This window comes from Pelobates fuscus, chromosome 7 (assembly GCF_036172605.1).
Source record: "Pelobates fuscus isolate aPelFus1 chromosome 7, aPelFus1.pri, whole genome shotgun sequence".
Classification (NCBI taxonomy): Eukaryota; Metazoa; Chordata; class Amphibia; order Anura; family Pelobatidae; genus Pelobates; species Pelobates fuscus.
This window is the reverse complement of record NC_086323.1, coordinates 189,781,481-189,800,736: the sequence shown is the minus strand read 5'-3', so window position 1 is coordinate 189,800,736 and position 19,256 is coordinate 189,781,481. Positions and strand designations below refer to the sequence as shown.

At 44.0% G+C, this 19,256-nt stretch overlaps 1 protein-coding gene across 1 annotated transcript in view; it reads right to left on the bottom strand.

Moving 5' to 3' along the window:
• Window positions 1–19,256, bottom strand: part of LOC134569258 (L-selectin-like) — a 178,689-nt gene that overhangs the window by 134,666 nt on the left and 24,767 nt on the right. The window contains exon 3 of the mRNA XM_063428173.1: window positions 10,084–10,470. Within this exon, the coding sequence (XP_063284243.1) occupies window positions 10,084–10,470 (387 nt within the window). The remainder of the gene's footprint in view (window positions 1–10,083; window positions 10,471–19,256) is intronic.

Genomic DNA, 19,256 nt, shown 5'->3' with positions numbered 1-19,256 from the left:
GGCAACGCTCAGATCTCGCGAGAGTGAACTCTAGCCTCCAGGCTAGAGTTCACTCTCACCACTAGGACCACCAGGGAAGGAAGCTGCAGAAAGGATCCCTCCTCCCAGGCATGATGTAAGAAGGGAGGGGGGATATTAAGCAATCTTCCCCAACCTCCACTAGGACCACCAGGAATCAGGCACCCCCCCATGGAAACCCGGCTTCCCACCCCCTAAAGGTAAGAAGGGGGGAGGATATAACTTTTTATTTTGTATTATTAATAAAAAATATATATTTAAATTTAAATACAAAATACACTCACACTAACAGCCCCCCCAGACACACACACCGCACCCCCAGACACACACAGCACCCAGACACACACAGCGCACCCCCAGACACACACAGCACTCCCAGACACACACAGCGCACCCCCAGACACAGCGCACCCCCAGACACACACAGCACTCCCAGACACACACACACAGCACTCCCAGACACACACACAGCACTCCCAGACACACACACACAGCACTTCCAGACACACACACACAGCACTCCCAGGCACACACACAGCACTCCCAGACACACACAGTGCACCCTCAGACACACACAGCGAACCCCCAGACACACACAGCGAACCCCCAGACACACACAGCGAACCCCCAGACACACACACAGCACTCAGACACACACAGCACTCCCAGACACACACAGCGCACCCCCAGACACAGCACCCAGATACACACAGCACGCCCAGACACACATAGCGCACCCCCAGACACACACAGCACCCTCAGACACACAGCAAACAGCACCTTCAGACATACAGCACCCTCACTCACACACAGCACCCTCAGACAGACAGCATCCTCACACACACAGCACACTCCCACACATATACAGCACACACACACACATATATATATATATTGTAACGGACCGTTTCACACACACGAGGATAAAACCAGTTTAGGCGATATCCCCCTTTCCAGATGCACAGGCAGCTACTGCAAACACCACTCTCCCGACTGGAGACACACGAACACTGGATCCGAGAAACCTTTTAAATTCTCCCAAGCATATGAATGCTGTAGACCATTGAATAGGAACCATACGAATAGGCTTGTACTCCTAGCAGTCAACTGGAACAGCATGCAATAAATCCTTCCCCCCAATAATGAGACGACACATCACTTTGAGGGTAAAACAGGAACTCCCGACTGGCTCATCCAGCCTGGCCTTTATTTCCAACTCACACATACAGGCCACACCCAGGGGGAGGCATAAAGGAACCAATGACATAGATGTTACCTCCCACACATCCCCTCCCCTTAGTGTGACACATAATCCCATTATGCATACAGTGTAAAATATACTTTTACACAACTTTCATAACTTTAAAACCATACATCACATTCACATAAAAATACATATCCACAATCAATCCATTCAGGGGAACAACATATTAAAAAATGGCATGAATCCGACCAGGGGTTCAAAAGTTACTAAAAGTATCTTTTGTCCCTCCTGTCTGGCAGAAAAACATCCCCACAATGCACCCTGGTTTCCTCCCTTCTGCCCTGGAGTTAATTGGAGAAGTAATCCAATTATCCAGGACTAGAGGCAGACTCCATTAACCACATGGTTGCAAAACGACATAAAACACTTTAAAATACATAAAGTCACATTTACACATAACACACAGTACAATTGCCATGGAGCTAAAGTCTTTCCTATAGTCTTTCATTATATGAATAGGCTCCATGGTATGGCTATCTGGGGTATCACATTCCCATAAAGTCTGGTCCATAGTCCAAAGGCAAGAGGCGGGCAATCAGCCCCCTCCAAGGACACGTGGCGAGGTCGGTTTCGCCACATATATATATATATATATATATACACATACACACACACACACACTACAGCACCCCTCACACTGTGCCACTACATACATTACGCTCCAGATAAACGCTAGATCCCTTACCCTATATGCACTCTTAATCCTCTACACACACACACACACACACACACACACAATCTCCTATACACACACTACATTCCTTGTCAGCAAACACATACAACATTCTCTAAACACACCCTCTCTACAACCCCTACACACACTACGTCACTGTCAGGGTACCTGAAGTCTCTACCTCTGAGAGAGGTAGAGACTTAGAAGTTTATCCGTCCAGAAGGTCTGTTTCCTCCGTCCCTCGCGGTCCTTCCGGTCATTTACACGCCGGCCGCGAGGGATCCACTTCCTTTTGTAACACGACGCCCAGCAGTCGACGTCATGACGCCAACCCGGACCGACCTGTCACTCAATTGTCTGGAAACTAATCAGGACTCGTCGGAGGCGTGTCTACTCTCCTGAGCCAGGGTATTTAACAGTGCTTCTTCCATTTGCTCATTGCCCTGTCGTGGTTCTAGCCTGTCTAGTCACTCAGTGCTCTTGTATTCCAGTTATCCTTTTGGTTCCGACCCGGCTTGTTTGTATTACTCTGCTTATCTCTGTTACCCCTTGACTCGGCTTGTTCCTCGCTTACCTGTCTTCTCGTTCCCTCGACCTCGGCTTGCCTTTGACCATTCTCTCTATCTCCGTACGTTAGTCCGGCCATTCTAAGGTCCGGTATACGTACCTTTCTACTGTCTGTACTCTGCGTGTTGGATCCCTGCCCCGATCCTGACATTACGACAGGGCCAATGGATCCTGCAAGTACAAACAGTCAGCTTGGTCCTTCCGATCCTAGGTTTGAAGCCATGGAACACAGAATGGATCAGATGGCCCTAGCACTACAGGCGTTATTATCTCGTGCTAATAACCCACCAGAGGAGACGCGTACTACTTCTATTTCCCCTGTGAGTTCAGGCCTAGAGGTAGCTACTGTAGGTGCCTCTTCCCATATTACCCCACCAGTACGTTATGGTGGTTCACCTGAGAAGTGTCGTGTTTTTTTAAACCAGATCAGTATCCACTTTGAATTACAACCTCGCTCCTATCCTACAGATAGGGCGAAGGTTGGATTTATTATCACCTTACTCATTGAGAGAGCTCTGAGATGGGCCAACCCATTATGGGAGAATGATAACCCGTTAGTATATAATTATAATGCCTTTGTAGCTGCCTTTAGAAGAACTTTCGACCCTCCTGGTAGAAAGGTCAATGCAGCTAGATTACTTTTGCGCCTGAGACAAGAGAACCGAACACTTGTGGATTATGCACTAGAGTTCAGGTCTTTGGCGGCAGAAGTTAAGTGGAATGAGCAGGCTTATATAGATGTATTTTTGAACGGGCTATCAGATGTAATCCTTGACGAGGTTGCTACTAGAGAGCTTCCTGAAAATTTGGAGGATTTAATTTCGTTCATTTCTCGTATTGATGAGCGTTTAAGAGAGAGACAGAACACTCGAGAGAGGAACTTTAGACCTTCCTTTAAATTAGCTCCCGCATTTCAAAGTCCTGATTCCACTACCTCACTGTTTCCTGAACCTATGCAGATAGGCAATACTCGCCTCTCAGAAGAGGAAAGACAGTACAGGAGAAGGGAGGGATTGTGTATGTATTGTGGAGTTAGAGGTCACTTACGTCTGAATTGTCCTAATCGCTCGGGAAACGTCCGCACCTAAGTTTCTCTAGAGGACAGGCCTTGGGTGTTTCTATTCTGTCCTCTACTCATAATTATAAAGATCACAGGCTTCTGCTACCAGTTTCTTTAACTTGGGAGAAGGGAGTACTAAAGACCATGGCTTTGATAGATTCCGGTGCTGCTGAGAATTTTATCGACCAGGCCTTTGCTACTAAACACACTATCCCATCCCAGTTAAGGGATACACCCTTGGCCGTTGAGGCCATAGATGGTAGACCTTTACTTGAGCCTGTTATCTATCCTGAGACCATACCCGTTAACTTAACTGTTGGTATCTTACACGAGGAGAACTTATCGCTCATGCTTATTTCGTCCCCTTCTGTTCCCATAGTCCTGGGTTACCCATGGTTAAAGAGACATAACCCTATTATTGATTGGGAGTTAGGGGAGATACTCTCATGGGGCCAGGGTTGCCAGGAGAAGTGTTTACGGAGGGTTTCTCCATTGGGTGTAATTAACACACCAGGTAGTTCTACCCAGTCTACAGATATACAGATACCGCCTCTGTACCTGGACTTAAAAGCAGTATTCGACAAAAGGAACGCTGATACTCTACCTCCACACAGGACTTTTGATTGTAAAATTAATCTACTACCTGGTACCATGCCTCCGAGGGGCAATGTATATCCTCTATCCACCAAAGAGAATTCAGTTCTAGAGGAATATATTCGGGAGAATCTAGACAAAGGATTCATTAGGAGATCTTCTTCTCCTGCCGGGGCTGGTTTTTTTTTTGTTAAAAAGAAGGATGGTTCCCTAAGACCTTGCATTGATTACCGAGGTTTGAATAAAATAACCATCAGAAATGCCTATCCGATCCCCTTGATTACCGATCTGTTTGATCGCCTAAAGGGCTCTAAAATTTTCACCAAGTTGGATCTCAGAGGGGCATATAACTTGGTGAGAATCCAGCAAGGACACGAGTGGATGACAGCGTTCAATACCCGTTATGGGCATTATGAATACACGGTCATGCCTTTTGGTCTTTTTAACGCACCGGCAGTATTTCAGGATTTGATTAATGAAGTTCTTAGGGAATTTCAACATGATTGTGTCATTGTGTACCTGGACGACATACTTATACACTCTAGAGAGATTGAGACCCACCACAGACAAGTCAGAAAGGTATTACACAAACTTCTTCAGCATGGGTTATACTGCAAATTGGAGAAATGTAGTTTTGACCAGTCTCAGATAGACTTTCTTGGTTATGTGATTTCTGGGGAAGGCTTTAAGATGGATCCCGACAAACTCCAGTCTATTTTAGATTGGCCATTGCCTAAGGGACTCAAGGCTATTCAGAGGTTTATTGGTTTCTCCAATTATTATAGGCCCTTCATTAAGGGATACTCTTCTATTATTGCGCCTATTACCAATATGACCAGACAGGGGGCTGACACTAAGACTTGGTCTACTGAAGCTCTCGTTGCTTTCAAGACTCTCAAGGAACTTTTTGCTTCTGCTCCAATTTTAGTCCATCCTGATACGACTCTGCTGTTCCTACTCGAGGTCGATGCCTCTGAGGCAGGTGTGGGTGCTATTCTGTCACAAAGGTTAGGGGTGGACAAACCACTACACCCTTGTGTTTTTTTTTCCAAGAAACTGTCTGGGCCTGAGAGCAGATATGACATCGGTGACAGGGAATTATTAGCGGTCATTATGGCTTTAAAGGAGTGGAGACATTTATTGGAGGGGACCTTACATCCTGTTACCATTTTAACGGATCACAAGAACTTGTCCTATATTGGGGAGGCTAAGCGACTGTCCGCCAGACAAGCTCGTTGGTCCTTGTTCCTGACCCACTTCAATTATGTGCTTACTTATAGACCTGGTTCTAAGAACTCTAAAGCCGATGCTTTGTCTCGCCAATATGAACTTTCTACTATATCTGAACCTGTTCTTTCCTCTATAGTTCCGAAATGCAATATTATCGCTAACACGAATCTCAGGATTCATTCTCCGTTACTTGCCAAGATCTTAAAGCTGCAACATCTAGCCCCTAAACAGACTCCCGGGGGTCGACATTTCGTTCCTCGTGCTCTTCAACTGGAACTGTTACAATGTTTCCACAACAGCAAGGTGGCTGGACATCCTGGCATTCGCAAGACGTGCGCTTTGATCTCTAAAGACTTCTGGTGGCCTGCTTTACGTAGGGATATTAAAGATTTCATCGGTGCGTGTGAGGTTTGTACCAAGACCAAGCAACCTCATACGCTTCCATGTGGATTTCTGCATCCCTTAGAGGTTCCAGAAAAGCCATGGTCCTGTCTGGCTATGGACTTTATTGTTGATTTACCTATATCTAAAAAACAGACTGTTATCCTCACCGTGGTTGACAGATTCACCAAGATGGCTCACTTCGTTCCTCTGCCTAAACTTCCGTCTTCTCCCGAGTTGGCAGAGATATTCGCAAGGGAGATTTTTCGTTTACATGGGATACCCTCCCAAATTGTATCTGACAGAGGTTCCCAATTTGTTTCTCGTTTTTGGAGATCCTTCTGCTCTCAACTGGGTATCAAATTGAATTTCTCTTCCGCCTATCATCCTCAGTCTAACGGAGCTGCTGAACGCACCAACCAAAAGATTGAACAATATTTACGTTGTTTTGTTTCCGAACACCAGGACGATTGGGTCGGTTTGATTCCTTGGGCGGAGTTCGCACACAACAATCTCGTTTGTGATTCTACTCATTCAAGCCCCTTCTTCATGAATTATGGCTTTCATCCATCCATTCTTCCCTCGGTTTCTCCTTCCCAAGGGGTACCGTCGGTTGATGTTCATGTTGCCAATTTGAGGAAGTTGTGGGATCAGACTCGACAAATTCTTCTGCACAATTCTATGCTGGTTAAGAAACACGCTGATAAACGTAGAAGGCCGGCTCCGGTTTTTGTTCCAGGCGATAGAGTATGGTTGAGTACTAGAAACATTCGTCTAAAAGTGCCTTCCATGAAGTTCGCTCCTCGTTATATTGGACCTTACAAGGTTCTGACTCGAATTAACCCAGTTGCGTATCGTCTAGCTCTCCCATCTGCCTTACGCATCCCTAACTCCTTTCATGTTTCATTGCTGAAACCACTGGTCTGCAACAGATTTTCCTCCACGGTATCCTCTCCTCGCTCTGTTCAGGTGGAGGGTCAGGAGGAGTATGAGGTCAACTCTATCATCGATTCTCGAATCTCCCGGGGGAGAGTACAATATCTGGTCGACTGGAAAGGATATGGTCCTGAAGAGAGGAGTTGGGTACCTCAAGAGGATGTTCATGCCCCTCGCCTCCGCAGGGCGTTTCACTCCCGCTTCCCATCTTGCCCCGGTTCCTTCCGCCCGGTGGGCGTATCTGAGAGGGGGGGTACTGTCAGGGTACCTGAAGTCTCTACCTCTGAGAGAGGTAGAGACTTAGAAGTTTATCCGTCCAGAAGGTCTGTTTCCTCCGTCCCTCGCGGTCCTTCCGGTCATTTACACGCCGGACGCGAGGGATCCACTTCCTTTTGTAACACGACGCCCAGCAGTCGACGTCATGACGCCAACCCGGACCGACCTGTCACTCAATTGTCTGGAAACTAATCAGGACTCGTCGGAGGCGTGTCTACTCTCCTGAGCCAGGGTATTTAACAGTGCTTCTTCCATTTGCTCATTGCCCTGTCGTGGTTCTAGCCTGTCTAGTCACTCAGTGCTCTTGTATTCCAGTTATCCTTTTGGTTCCGACCCGGCTTGTTTGTATTACTCTGCTTATCTCTGTTACCCCTTGACTCGGCTTGTTCCTCACTTACCTGTCTTCTCGTTCCCTCGACCTCGGCTTGCCTTTGACCATTCTCTCTATCTCCGTACGTTAGTCCAGCCATTCTAAGGTCCGGTATACGTACCTTTCTACTGTCTGTACTCTGCGTGTTGGATCCCTACCCCGATCCTGACAGTCACATATACAAACACACTACAGCCCGTATGCACACACTCGCTACATCCCCTATGACACTATGCCCCCTATACACACACTCTCTACAGCCCCTAGCCACACATATTACACCACAAACACAAATGAAATTGACCTATTTATACAATACCACACCACACTCTACACACACGCAATCCCACAAGCAGGCTCCAAACATATGCACAATGCACTTTACTGGCCCTTTTGTCCTCTGGTATCCCACTTGTGGAGAAACCAGAGACAATTTAAAAGCAAACACAGCGCAAGCATGTTATTAAATTTGCTTGCGCTGCGCAGAACAAATCCAGGGCCTTTTTCTAATGCCAGAGCTCTTCAGCGGGCTCTGCTCATTGAACTAACATGCTCACTTTGAGAGGGGGCGTGCTTGTCATTAGTGATGACAAAACACACCCGCTCTGGCTCCGCCCCCTTCTTAGGGGGCCGCTCTGATTGAAAAATGCCCGGGCCTAATTTTTTTCCCAGTCCGGCCCTGTACTCAGGGGTAATGATGGGACAGTAGTTGAATGGGCCTATGAGAGCATGCCAGTGATGCCCAAAATGGGCAGGCAGTCTCTCCTAGAAAGGGGTAGATCTATTCGGAGAAAGATCATGCTGGCCTGGTACACAATCAGGGCAGAGCATGCACAGAGTGCTGAAGTACACTCAGTGATTTCTTTCAGTCCTGCCTTTTCCAACCACGGGTAGGATTGTGTCATGTGAGCCACATCCACTATCTGCTGGCTGTACCCCCCTTGAAGAGGTTTGTCTTGCCAAGGAACCTCCTCTTTTTCTGCATTCTCTATCTGTGGAAGTCTCAGGCATTCCCTTAGCAGTTCATCTTTATGAGCCATCTTCATGATGTACTTGCGGATGTTCTGTGTTTCATCCAGGGCTGTGGCCTTGACACACATCAGGACCCGACCTCCTTCCTTCCGGCAGGTGTACAGTCTCTGGGTGCTGGATTTTGGGTGGAATCCTTCATTCATAGTGAGTAGTTTCCTTGTCTTGACAGTTCTACTCTTGGCCAGGTTATTATTCCAGCTGGGTACCTGATGACTGTTAGGGCATATGTGTTGATGGCTTGGATCTTGTTCTTGCCATTGAGCTGGGACTTCAGGACCTGTCTGACTCTTTGGAGGTACTTGGATGTTGCTATCCTCCTGGCCTCTTCCTCATGGTTCCCATGCGTTTGTGGTACCCCCATGTACGTGTAGCTGTTCTCTAAATCCTTTATTTTACATTCTGGAACTTCAACTCCTTCTGTCCTGATCATCTTTCCTCTTTTTGCTATCATCTGCCTGCATTTCTCTAGTCCGAATGACATTCTGATGTCCTTGCTGTATATCCTAGTTAGGTGGATCAGTGAGTCAATGTCCCGCTCATTCTTGGCATACAGCTTGATGTCGTCCATGTAGAGTAGGTGGCTGATGGTAGCTCCACTCTTGAACCCGTATCTGTATCCATTTTCTTGATGATCTGGCTAAGGGGGTCAAGGCCTATGCAGAACAGCAATGGGAATAGTGCATCACCTTGGTATATGCTACATTTAAGGTTCACTTGAGTTATTGTCCTGGGATTGGCTTCTAGAGTTGTTTTCCACTTGCCCATCAAGTTTTTGATGAATGCTCTTATTGTCTTGCTGACCTTGTAGAGAGTCAAACATTCCAGTACCCATGTGTGTGGGATTGTGTCATAGGCTTTCTTGTAGTCAATCCAGGCCGTACACTGGTTGGTCCGTCTGGTTTTATAATCCCTTGTATAAATGTAGAAAGTAATCCAGGCACTCCAAAGTATTCCAAAAGATAGGCAATTTTATTGGACCCAAGAACCAAACCACAAAGTTTCGACCCCTTTTGGTCTTTGAATCCCTTGTGACTGCTTGATCTACCAGTAGTTGGTGTTTTGATCCTTTGTTGTTTCCAATCTCCTTCTGAGTATTGCTCATATATTAACTCATAAACCCTTGGATCTTGGAGGCTATGATGCCTGAGAGGAGTTTCCATGTTGTGGGGAGGCAGGTTATTGGTCGGTAGTTGGATGGTGCTGTTCCCTTGTAAAGGGTCCAGTCAGGGTGGGAGCGTATTGCTAGTATATATGTTATACATATATATATATATATATATATATATATATATATATATATATATATATATATATATATATATATATATATATATATATATATTAAAGAACAAGCACACCCAGGTGTGTTGCAATGACAGAGTTGCCTTGCATAATGCACTAGTACAGCTGTACTTGATCTGAGAACTGTTTTTGTTTCCAACAGGGGACTTTTTAACTCAGACTTGAATAAGGCACTGGTTCAGCTGTACTTGATCTGAAAACTGCTTTAACTTAATGAAGTATAAGGGACTGCTGAGAAAAAGGCCAACAGTTTTGTGCACTCACAAATGAATATGCAAAATAGTAAACTAAATGAAACTAGTATACTACAGATCTTTTCTAATCTTTGCCCTGCCAAAAGCATACTGTCTACAGCATGGGAGGCTGGATGCCTTTCTTACCTGTGTAACAAAGTGCGCTCTTCTTCTTTCTGCAATCATCATCGTTCCACATCCCTGCATCCTTCACCCTCTTTATATATATCTCTACGCAATCCTCTGTGCTTTTCTGGTTGTTCGGCTCTCCACTTGCCCAGTTTGTTGCTTCAGGGGTCAGTGTTTTATTGGTCCCCACCCAAGTCCAATGTCCATTAATTTTTCTTATTCCTATCCAATAATATGTTGGATTTCTAGGGATGTGTGTTTCGAGGTATTCAATTTCTTTTTTATTCTGTATGGCCACGAGATCAGTATACTCCTTCTGGCAATAATTCCGGGCCTCTGTATAATTCATGTTCTTTGAAGAGTAGTGATAAGTCCAGCAGGTGGCAGTAGGAAAATTCAACGCCGCTGCAATAGAAAATAGGTAATAATGAATCTGAAGCTGTTTTGGTTATTTTCTCACATTACACAATTTCAGCTTGATTATTTAATATGAAGATCTGTTTTAGGGGAAATTTAGTATTGACTTCACAGAGCACCCTCGTGTTAATATTGTATAAGTACAGATTAAACAATCAGCTCTGTGTTGGTTGACTCTTTCAGTCACTTGCAACAGGTGTCAGTATAAATCACTTACCTCTGCAGCACGTCTTTGTATGAGCAACTTCACCATCCACGATGCTCTGGGCCATCTCATATGCATTGGGCATTGGCTAAAAATGTGCCTCATTGTACCGCAAAGGGTATTGTGGATTCTAAAGAAATGTACATTGTGCACTGCCCTTTCAGTAGAAACCATTTTTTTTTTTAAGTTTCACATAAATAATACAAAAACAACCACACAGCATTATCTGTAAAAATCTCTAGACTGTTTGTGTCATGGCCCCCGCCCTGATCGGTGCGACCACACTGACAGGTTTAAGATCTTACCTGTTCAGCAGCAAGCCGGGAGCCGACACACAGGGGTGTCCGTCCCCTTCACATGCGGGATCCAAAATGACGAACATGAGGTCACGGCCATTTGTAGCTCCACCTCCAAATGTCGAGGTGGACACGAGGGAAACACTCAGATTCTAGGGTCAGAGGCCAAGCCCTGACCAATCACAGCCCAAGGAGGGATATTTAAACCCCTGAATATCCCTAGTTCATTGCCCTGTCGTGGTTTCCGTTCCTGGTTCCCGAGAGTGCATTTTCTTGTCCTTATTATTGGTATTCCCGGTATTCTGACTTTGGCTATTCCTGACTATTCTGATCTTTGGTTTCTCTGACTTGGCTTTCTTATTGATCTTGTGTATTTCTGGCTTTCTTGACCTCGGCTTTCCCTTGACCATTCTCTGTCTTTCAACATATGAATCCGGACATTCTAAGGACCAGATTATGTTCTGTCTATTTTTCTATTATATGTAGCTTTTACATAATTTTGCGTGTTGGATCACATTAGTAGCCGTGACAGTTTGCGTCAATTCGAATATGTTCTAGATTTGCAATGCCATTATAGTTCCAGATAAAACATTGAGATAGGCAATATTGTACAGTCGTTTTACTAAATCACTATCAATATAATAAGTACAGACATATACATACATTTTAAAAATGGCCGTGTGGACATATAAAATACATTTTGGCATGGGGGCCTCCCCCCTCTATGTGCAATCGTAAAGAAAAAAGAAACAAGAAAGAAAAAAAGAAAATAGATTCTCTCACATTATTAGTTCAATAATTCCCCGTTCTCAGGGTATTTCAATAACCATTTGTTCCATATCTTATAGATGAGATATCCTTTACATCTTGCATTATAATAGCCTCTTTCCATCAGGCATTGATATGCAATCTCATTTTTAACCTCAAACCAACCAAGATGTTCCTCATGCTTCCAAAATCTCGCTATTACCAGTTTCACCGCCATCAGGATAAAAATGAAAACGCGCTATTTCTGTGGTAGTTGGGATTAAGGATCCTGTCAGATTAAAAATTAGTGTTAAAGCTCTATTCCAAAGGTTCTTCATTTTCTTACAAGACCACCACATATTGAGTAAAGTATCCTGCTCGTCATTACATCTGCAACAGTCTATGTTATCTTTAGCCCCAAATTTAAATACTTTCAGGGGAATAGTGCCATCCATGTACCAGTTTGAAATGTAATTCCTGAATGGAAAGACAGTGAATACATTTCTGAATTGTAATCCCACTATCCATCCACTTAGTCTTAATTGAGTAATTATTTAATTCCCTCTCCCACCTTTCTAAAGACTTAATGTAGACCTGAGACTTTCCTACATCAAGGAAGACATACCATGCCCTGATTTTCTTTTTTTGGGCTCATTATTTAACATGTCTTGATCTGACTCTTAACGTTTGTATCCATATTAAAATATAAATGGGTATTAACATAATGTTCAATTCTAATGATAGAAAAGTAATCTCTATCTGATATACCATATTTTTCTTTGAGTTGTCCTATTTTTTTAAAATTTATTATTAGTGTAGAGATCACAAACCTTTAGATTTTTACCTTGGAGACCTAACGGAAGTTTTATATCTATGATATTATGTTTTCTGATCTCTAAAAACTTTGAGAGAAAACATCTGTTAACCCATATCTCTTTTTAAATTGAAACTATGTATGTATTACACTATTTAGTATTTTAGCTTTATTTTTTTGCATGACTAGATTCACTTGTTTCGTATGGATCCACGGAAGGATCTCTAAATTTGCAAACTCCATCATAGTTTTTTCTATTTCATACCATACAGAAGTTCCGATGTTTTGTTCTTGTATCGGAAGAGCATGAACTATAAGGTTAGCTTGATGGTATCTAAATATGTCTGGATAGTCATTACCCCCTACTTTTTTCTTACTTTGCAATAATCTCCTTGAAATTCTTGCTCTCTTCCCTACCCATATAAAATCAACAGCTATGGTTTGAAATTGTTTTAGATAATAAATTCGTACTCTCAGTGGTATCATTCTAAAATTGTAGATTCAGATAGGTAATATACATGCTTTGATTGCATTTATTCTTCCCATCCATGATGTAAATACATGTTTCCATTCTTTCAATTTGATATTTTAAGTCTCTTATAAAAAATTATATTTTTTATATTGGGAGGTATCATTATACCGAGATATTTTATCCCGTTAGGTGGCCATTGGAAGGAATAATTAGATTTTATTGAATTTAACTCTGCCTTCCCAATTAAAAAGGGTAAGGCCTGTGATTTATCCACGTTTAAAGGATCACTATAGTGTCAGGAAAACAAAGCAGTTTTCCTGACACTATAGTGCCCTAAGGGTGCCCCCACCCTCAGGGTCCCCCTCCCGTCGCGCTGAAGGGGTTAAAACCACTTTAGCAGCTTACCTTTATCCAGCGCCTGGCTCCCTCGGTGCTGGTGACCTCTCCTACCCACCGACGTCAGCTCCCAAGTGAAGCATGCATTCATACAGTCCGTACGAAAGCATTTCTCAATGCTTTCCTATGGATGTTCTGCATGTTGGATGGGAATTTCGCATCCACGGTCGCAGATGCACCTCTAGCGGTTGTCAGGAAGACAGCCACTAGAGGATGGATTAACCCTGCTATGTAAACATAGCAGTTTCTCTTCGGCTCAATGAAGTGGTCTGGGTGACTATAGTGTCCCTTTAATTTATCATTAGACAGATTTCCATAACTATGTAGCATGTTCATCAAGGATTTAAGAGAACTATGAGGTGAAGACAATGTTAATATAATATCATCGGCATAAGCCAAAGTTTGCATTCCCGAGAGCCTGCCTTGATCCCTTTAATTGTAGAATCTAATCTAATTCTCGAAAGGGGAAGTTCTAAGGTGATTATATAAAGCAAGGGAACCAAAGGGCATCCCTGCCTCCTTACGTTTTAAATTTGAAAAAAAAAAAAAAACTGTAGTAAAACCCGGGCCTGAAATATTTGCGGATGGATTTGAATAAATCGCCATTATACTATCCCTTAATAGTTCCCCAAAATTGAAAATGTCCATTGTATCCTCCAGGAACACCTAGTTGACCCTGTCAAAGGCTTTTTTGACATCAAGTGACAGGGTCAACATAGGAAGTCCCTTAGCCCCGGCCAGATCTATCAAGTCGATAACTTTACTAGTATTATCATTCAAATATCTATTCTGAATGAATACTACTGATCTTGATGTATTAAATATTAGACAATTCCTTTCACTCTGTTAGCAATTATAGAAGAATATCATTTTGTATCTCCATTGATAAGTGAGATTGGTCTATAATTGAAAACTCTTGATAAATCTTTATCTACTTTCGGTATTGGGACTATCGTTGCCTGTCACATTTCATTTGGAAAAGCTTTAACTTGTCTAACTTCATTAAATAGTTCTGTTAGATATGGAGCAATATTTGTAAAAAAAAAAAAAATTATAAAATAAATTTGAACATCCGTCCGTGCCAGGAGTTTTATTAACATTTAATCTAAGTATTGCCTCTTGCACCTCTTTGATATTAAACGGAGCTTCTAAAGAGGCCATCTCATCGGGTTTTATAGTAAGTGATTTTAGTGCTTTCAGAAAATCGTGCATCTCCTTTCTATTTTGAGATTGAGTCGGAATATTATATAAATGTGATTAATACTCCAAACAGGTTTTCCCTATATCCAGTGGGCTTAACGCTGTGCCTTTTTCTGTAATCATCTTTACTATTCTTGATTTAGATAAAAAAAATTTGAGTTGATTAGGGAGCAGTTTATTTACCCTATTACCCAGCTGATAGTATTTCTGTTTAGGTTTCACCATTACTTTGTTTGCTTGATCTATAAAATGTTCTTTAATACTAAGGTTTATTTTATTTGTATTTTCAAGATTTGGGTTAATTTTATTAGAGACTTTTAACTTATAAATATATCAGAATTATATAAGAAATGTTATTTTTATTATTATAAATTTCCATATTAATAAGATGGCATCTAATGACAGATTTATAAGCGCACCACGCATTAGTGGCACTCGTTTCTATATTCCTTTTTTCTTTAAATACATTATTAGCATTTTTATTAATTTCTTCCAGATGCTTAGTGTTATTAAAACACTTGTTTTTCATTCTCCACTGTTTCCCTCTCAAATTATATAAACATTTAAAATTCAAAATAACTAGGTCATGATCAGACCATACGAGTGAACCAATCTCACAATCAATACAATCCTTAATAGCCCAGTTGAAAGTTAAAATCTAAACGAGAATAGGTTTGGTAATGATTAGAGAAATAGGTGTAGTCGCATTGATTTGGTTTTACAGGGCTGTTTAGCCAAAGGGGAGACAGTCAGTCTCCCCCTCCAGCAGGAGAGCTGTGTATCCAAAGGGGAGACAGTCGGTCTCCCCCTCCGGCAGCAGAGCCGTGCACCTAAAGGGGAGACAGTCAGTCTCCAGCAACCAGGCTCCAACCAGACTACTCCGGTGGTAGTACTGGCACCAGGACAAAGTACCGCTGGTCTCTGCCCACTCAGCAACTCACCAAGGCAGCCTACCAGTCCCCCACACAGCCGTGGTGAGGCACCTGGACATGGACAAGATTCTCCCTTACCCAGGTGTAGTAACCATCTATTGTGGGTGGGCTGTACTGTTTTTTCTGCTTTGTGGGTGGGCTGCTGGACTAACAAGGGCACTGACCGGCAGGAGGTCAAGTACCCTGTTAGTCTGTTTGGAAAAGGGGAGAGATGTGACGAGACCAATCTCGCCACATTGCATTGGAGGAGCCTGGTCGCCCGCCTGCTGCCTTTGGATTATGGACTGGCAGCTAAAGGGTTAATTTTACTGTGCAGAAGGATTTATTTCTCCCTTTCTGCACAGCCGTTCGGTAGATTCTATCTACCGAACAAACAGCTTCTTTTCAGCCTCCCCAGAGCCATGGGAAGCCGGCTGGCGCTGTTAATTGGCCACCCAGAAGCTGGAGTGTGCCCTCCATTTACCTCCCGGAAGCTGCGGTTAACCGCAGCTTAATTGATTGTTACTGGGTGGCCGCTGTTACACTTAGCGGCCGCTAGGTGGCGGTGTTCTGGAGCTCCCCGGGCAGCCAGCGCTTTTCTGCCCGGCTTTCATGCACCAAACCCTGACACTTTTACGTGCAGGCACCGCTGAACCTCCAGCCCCTGGTTCTAATTCGTATGGATTGAACGAATGCATGTAAATTCGGTATTTTATGTTGGAGGAATGTTTTAACCCAGATAGCCATGCCATGGAGCATATTAGTGTAATGAAAGACTCTGGCTCCATGGCAATTAAACTGTATGCGTGTGGTCTGAGTGCCATTCACCTAATAATGTGCACTCAGACTTGAGCTATCTGGGGATATGTTACATATCTGTGTTTTATGTGCAAAAAGTAACTTTATGTATTTTAAAGTGATAGTCTGTCTTTGTGTCCCCACGTGTGTAATGGAGTTTTGCCTTTGTCCTGGGAGATAATTGAATTACTTCTCCAGGGCAGAGGGGAGGAAGCCAGGATGCATTGTGGGGATGTTTTACTGCTGTATGTCTGTAATTGGTACTTGTCTGTCCATTGTTACAGTCTTCCATCTGGTCCCCTAGGGGAGTGTCCACCAGGTGGGAGACCTGCATAAATACAGGGGCAGGTAGCCCTCATTAAACAGACCACTGCTTGACCCTCAACACGGAGCCTTGTCTTGTTCTTGGGGGGATTCACTGTAGAGCTGATAGGGACTGACTGCCAGGAGTGTAAGCCACTTGGGAGCTTTTCCTGTTCGTCTGCTAGCAGCTAATCTTGAGGTTCCAGTTCGGGAGTTTGGAGTGCTACCTTATTCCCTTGTATGCAGTTTGGGAGTTTGGTGCATTCCCTTGCATCCAATTCGTGAGTTTTGGTGATTTTACAGTAGCTGTGCCTGTCTGTGAAAAGGGGATTATCGCCTAAACGATTTTAACCCCTTGTCTGCTGAAATGGTCCGTTACAAACTTAATGGTCTACCATCTATGGCCTCAACAGCCAAGGGTATCTCCTTCTCTCTGATGGGAATGTTGTTTTTCTTAACAAAACCAGAGTCTATGAAATTTTCAGCTGCCCCGGAGTCAACCAGGGCTTGTATGTGCTCAGCTAAGCAACTCTCTCTCATATGCAAAGAAACAGGGAGAAGCAAACGGTTAGGAGGCAATTTAGGAGACTTAGATATCACACCCAAGGCCAGTCCCCTATAAGGTCTTAGGTGCGAGAGTTTTCCGGAAGCAAAGGACACTCTTTTACCATATGGTCTCTTCTACCACAGTATAGGCAGAGTCCGTCCCTTCTCCTATGTAATTTTTCAGTATCAGAGAGTTTGGCAACCCCTAATTGCATGGGTTCCTCCTCAGATACTTTAACACTCTCAGGTTTATCAACTCTGGGGTTAATAGGTGTAACCCAATGTCTATTCCTGTTTTTAGTATAGAGCCTGTCACGAATCCTATTATCTATATCAATGAGGTAGTCAATAAGGTCCTCTAATGCAATTAGAAGCTCCCTAGCTGCTACCTCATCCAATATAGTGTCAGATAAACCTTCCATGAATGCAGTAGTTAACCCATTGTTGGTCCAATCTACCTGTGAAGCAAGGGTACGAAACTGAATGGCATAGTCTGCAACAGACCTAGAACCCTGTTTAATTCTCATTAATGATCTGGCAGCATTCTTTGACCTTTTAGTTATGTCAAAAGTTCTACGAAAAGCTGTAAGGAAACTATTGAAATTATGCACCATAGGTCCATTAGCCTCCCAAATAGGATTAGCCCACTCGAGTGCTTTATCGGTAAGTTGGTGCATAAGGAACCCCACTTTAGACCTATCTGTGGGAAAGGAACGTGGATACATCTCAAAGTGGAATTCTATTTGATTAATGAAACCTCTGCATGTCTTAGAGTCCCCTCCATACCTAGGAAGAGGTGTTAAATGGGCCGAAGTATTAGGCAAGGTAGATACTTCAGGAAGAAGAGGTGGAGGAGGGTTAGTCGTGGTTGCTGGAATAGTTCTAGATAAGAGCGTCTGGAGAGCCAGGGCTATCTGATCCATACGGTGATCCTGCTCAACAAATCTAGCCTCATGAGAAGCCATCTGCTGAGCTAAATCTGCGGGGTCCATGGCCCTATCGTAATTTAACGAAAATATACCCCAACACGCAGGATTCAACTCGATAGAATACAACACAGAGGGGAGATACATCTACCGGACCTTAGAATGGCCGGACTCGACGTATATGAGAGGAGTACAGAGTCAGGAGTTATCCGAGGTCAAGGGCACAAAGAGACACCGTAAACTAGGACTAGCCGGGGTCTGGTACACGGTAAACAGCAAGCCGGCAAACAGAACAGATAAGGATAAAGAGAAAACGTAGTCAGAAACAAAGCCAAGGTCAAGTACGAAGGAACACAACTGAACACACCAAGCGCTAAAGGGAACTGAAACAGAAACCACGATAGGGCAAGGTACTAAGGGAAAAAGGTGAGTATACATACCGTAGCAATTAATTTGATTGGCCCCTGTCATATCCACGCCCCCAAAAGGTGAGTGTATGGGGAATGTGGCATGACAGGGGCCAATGGGAGACCTTTTCCAATTTAGGCTCCCACTGTTCCTTTAAAAGCGTTCCCGAGACCCGCGGCACGCTCTTAGAGTCACTTTTCGCGGTCACTGCCCGCCTTTCTGTTACAGCCGTCGGATGAGCCGCGCGCGGCTCGTGAAGCAGCAGGACCGCGCGTGGCTCGAACAGAGGACCCCGGACGGCCCCTGAAAAGGGTAAGTACCGCTACAGGCTGGCAGAGAGCTGTAACTTACCTTCACAGCAGCTCCTGTCAGCTCCCTTCTCTCTCATCCGGTCAGCTCCCCTGTAAACAAGTCTCGCGGCCGCGCGGAGCGTTGCCACGGTAACCCGTGGTAACGCTCTGACCCCACGGCTCTCGCGAGACTTGCTGAGGGAGCCGACCGGAGGAGAGAGAAGGGAGCTGACAGGAGCTGCTGTGAAGGTAAGTTACAGCTTTCTGCCAGCCCCCAACAGGACCGCCGGGCTTGTAATGAGCCCGGCGGTCCTGGTCTGTATTATGGCAATGTAAATTGCCATAATACAGACATTAACTCGAGTATAAGACGAGTGGGGGTTTTTCAGCACAAAAAATGTGCTGAAAAACCCGTCTTATACTCGAGTATATACGGTATATGTATATACATGTGAAAGCATG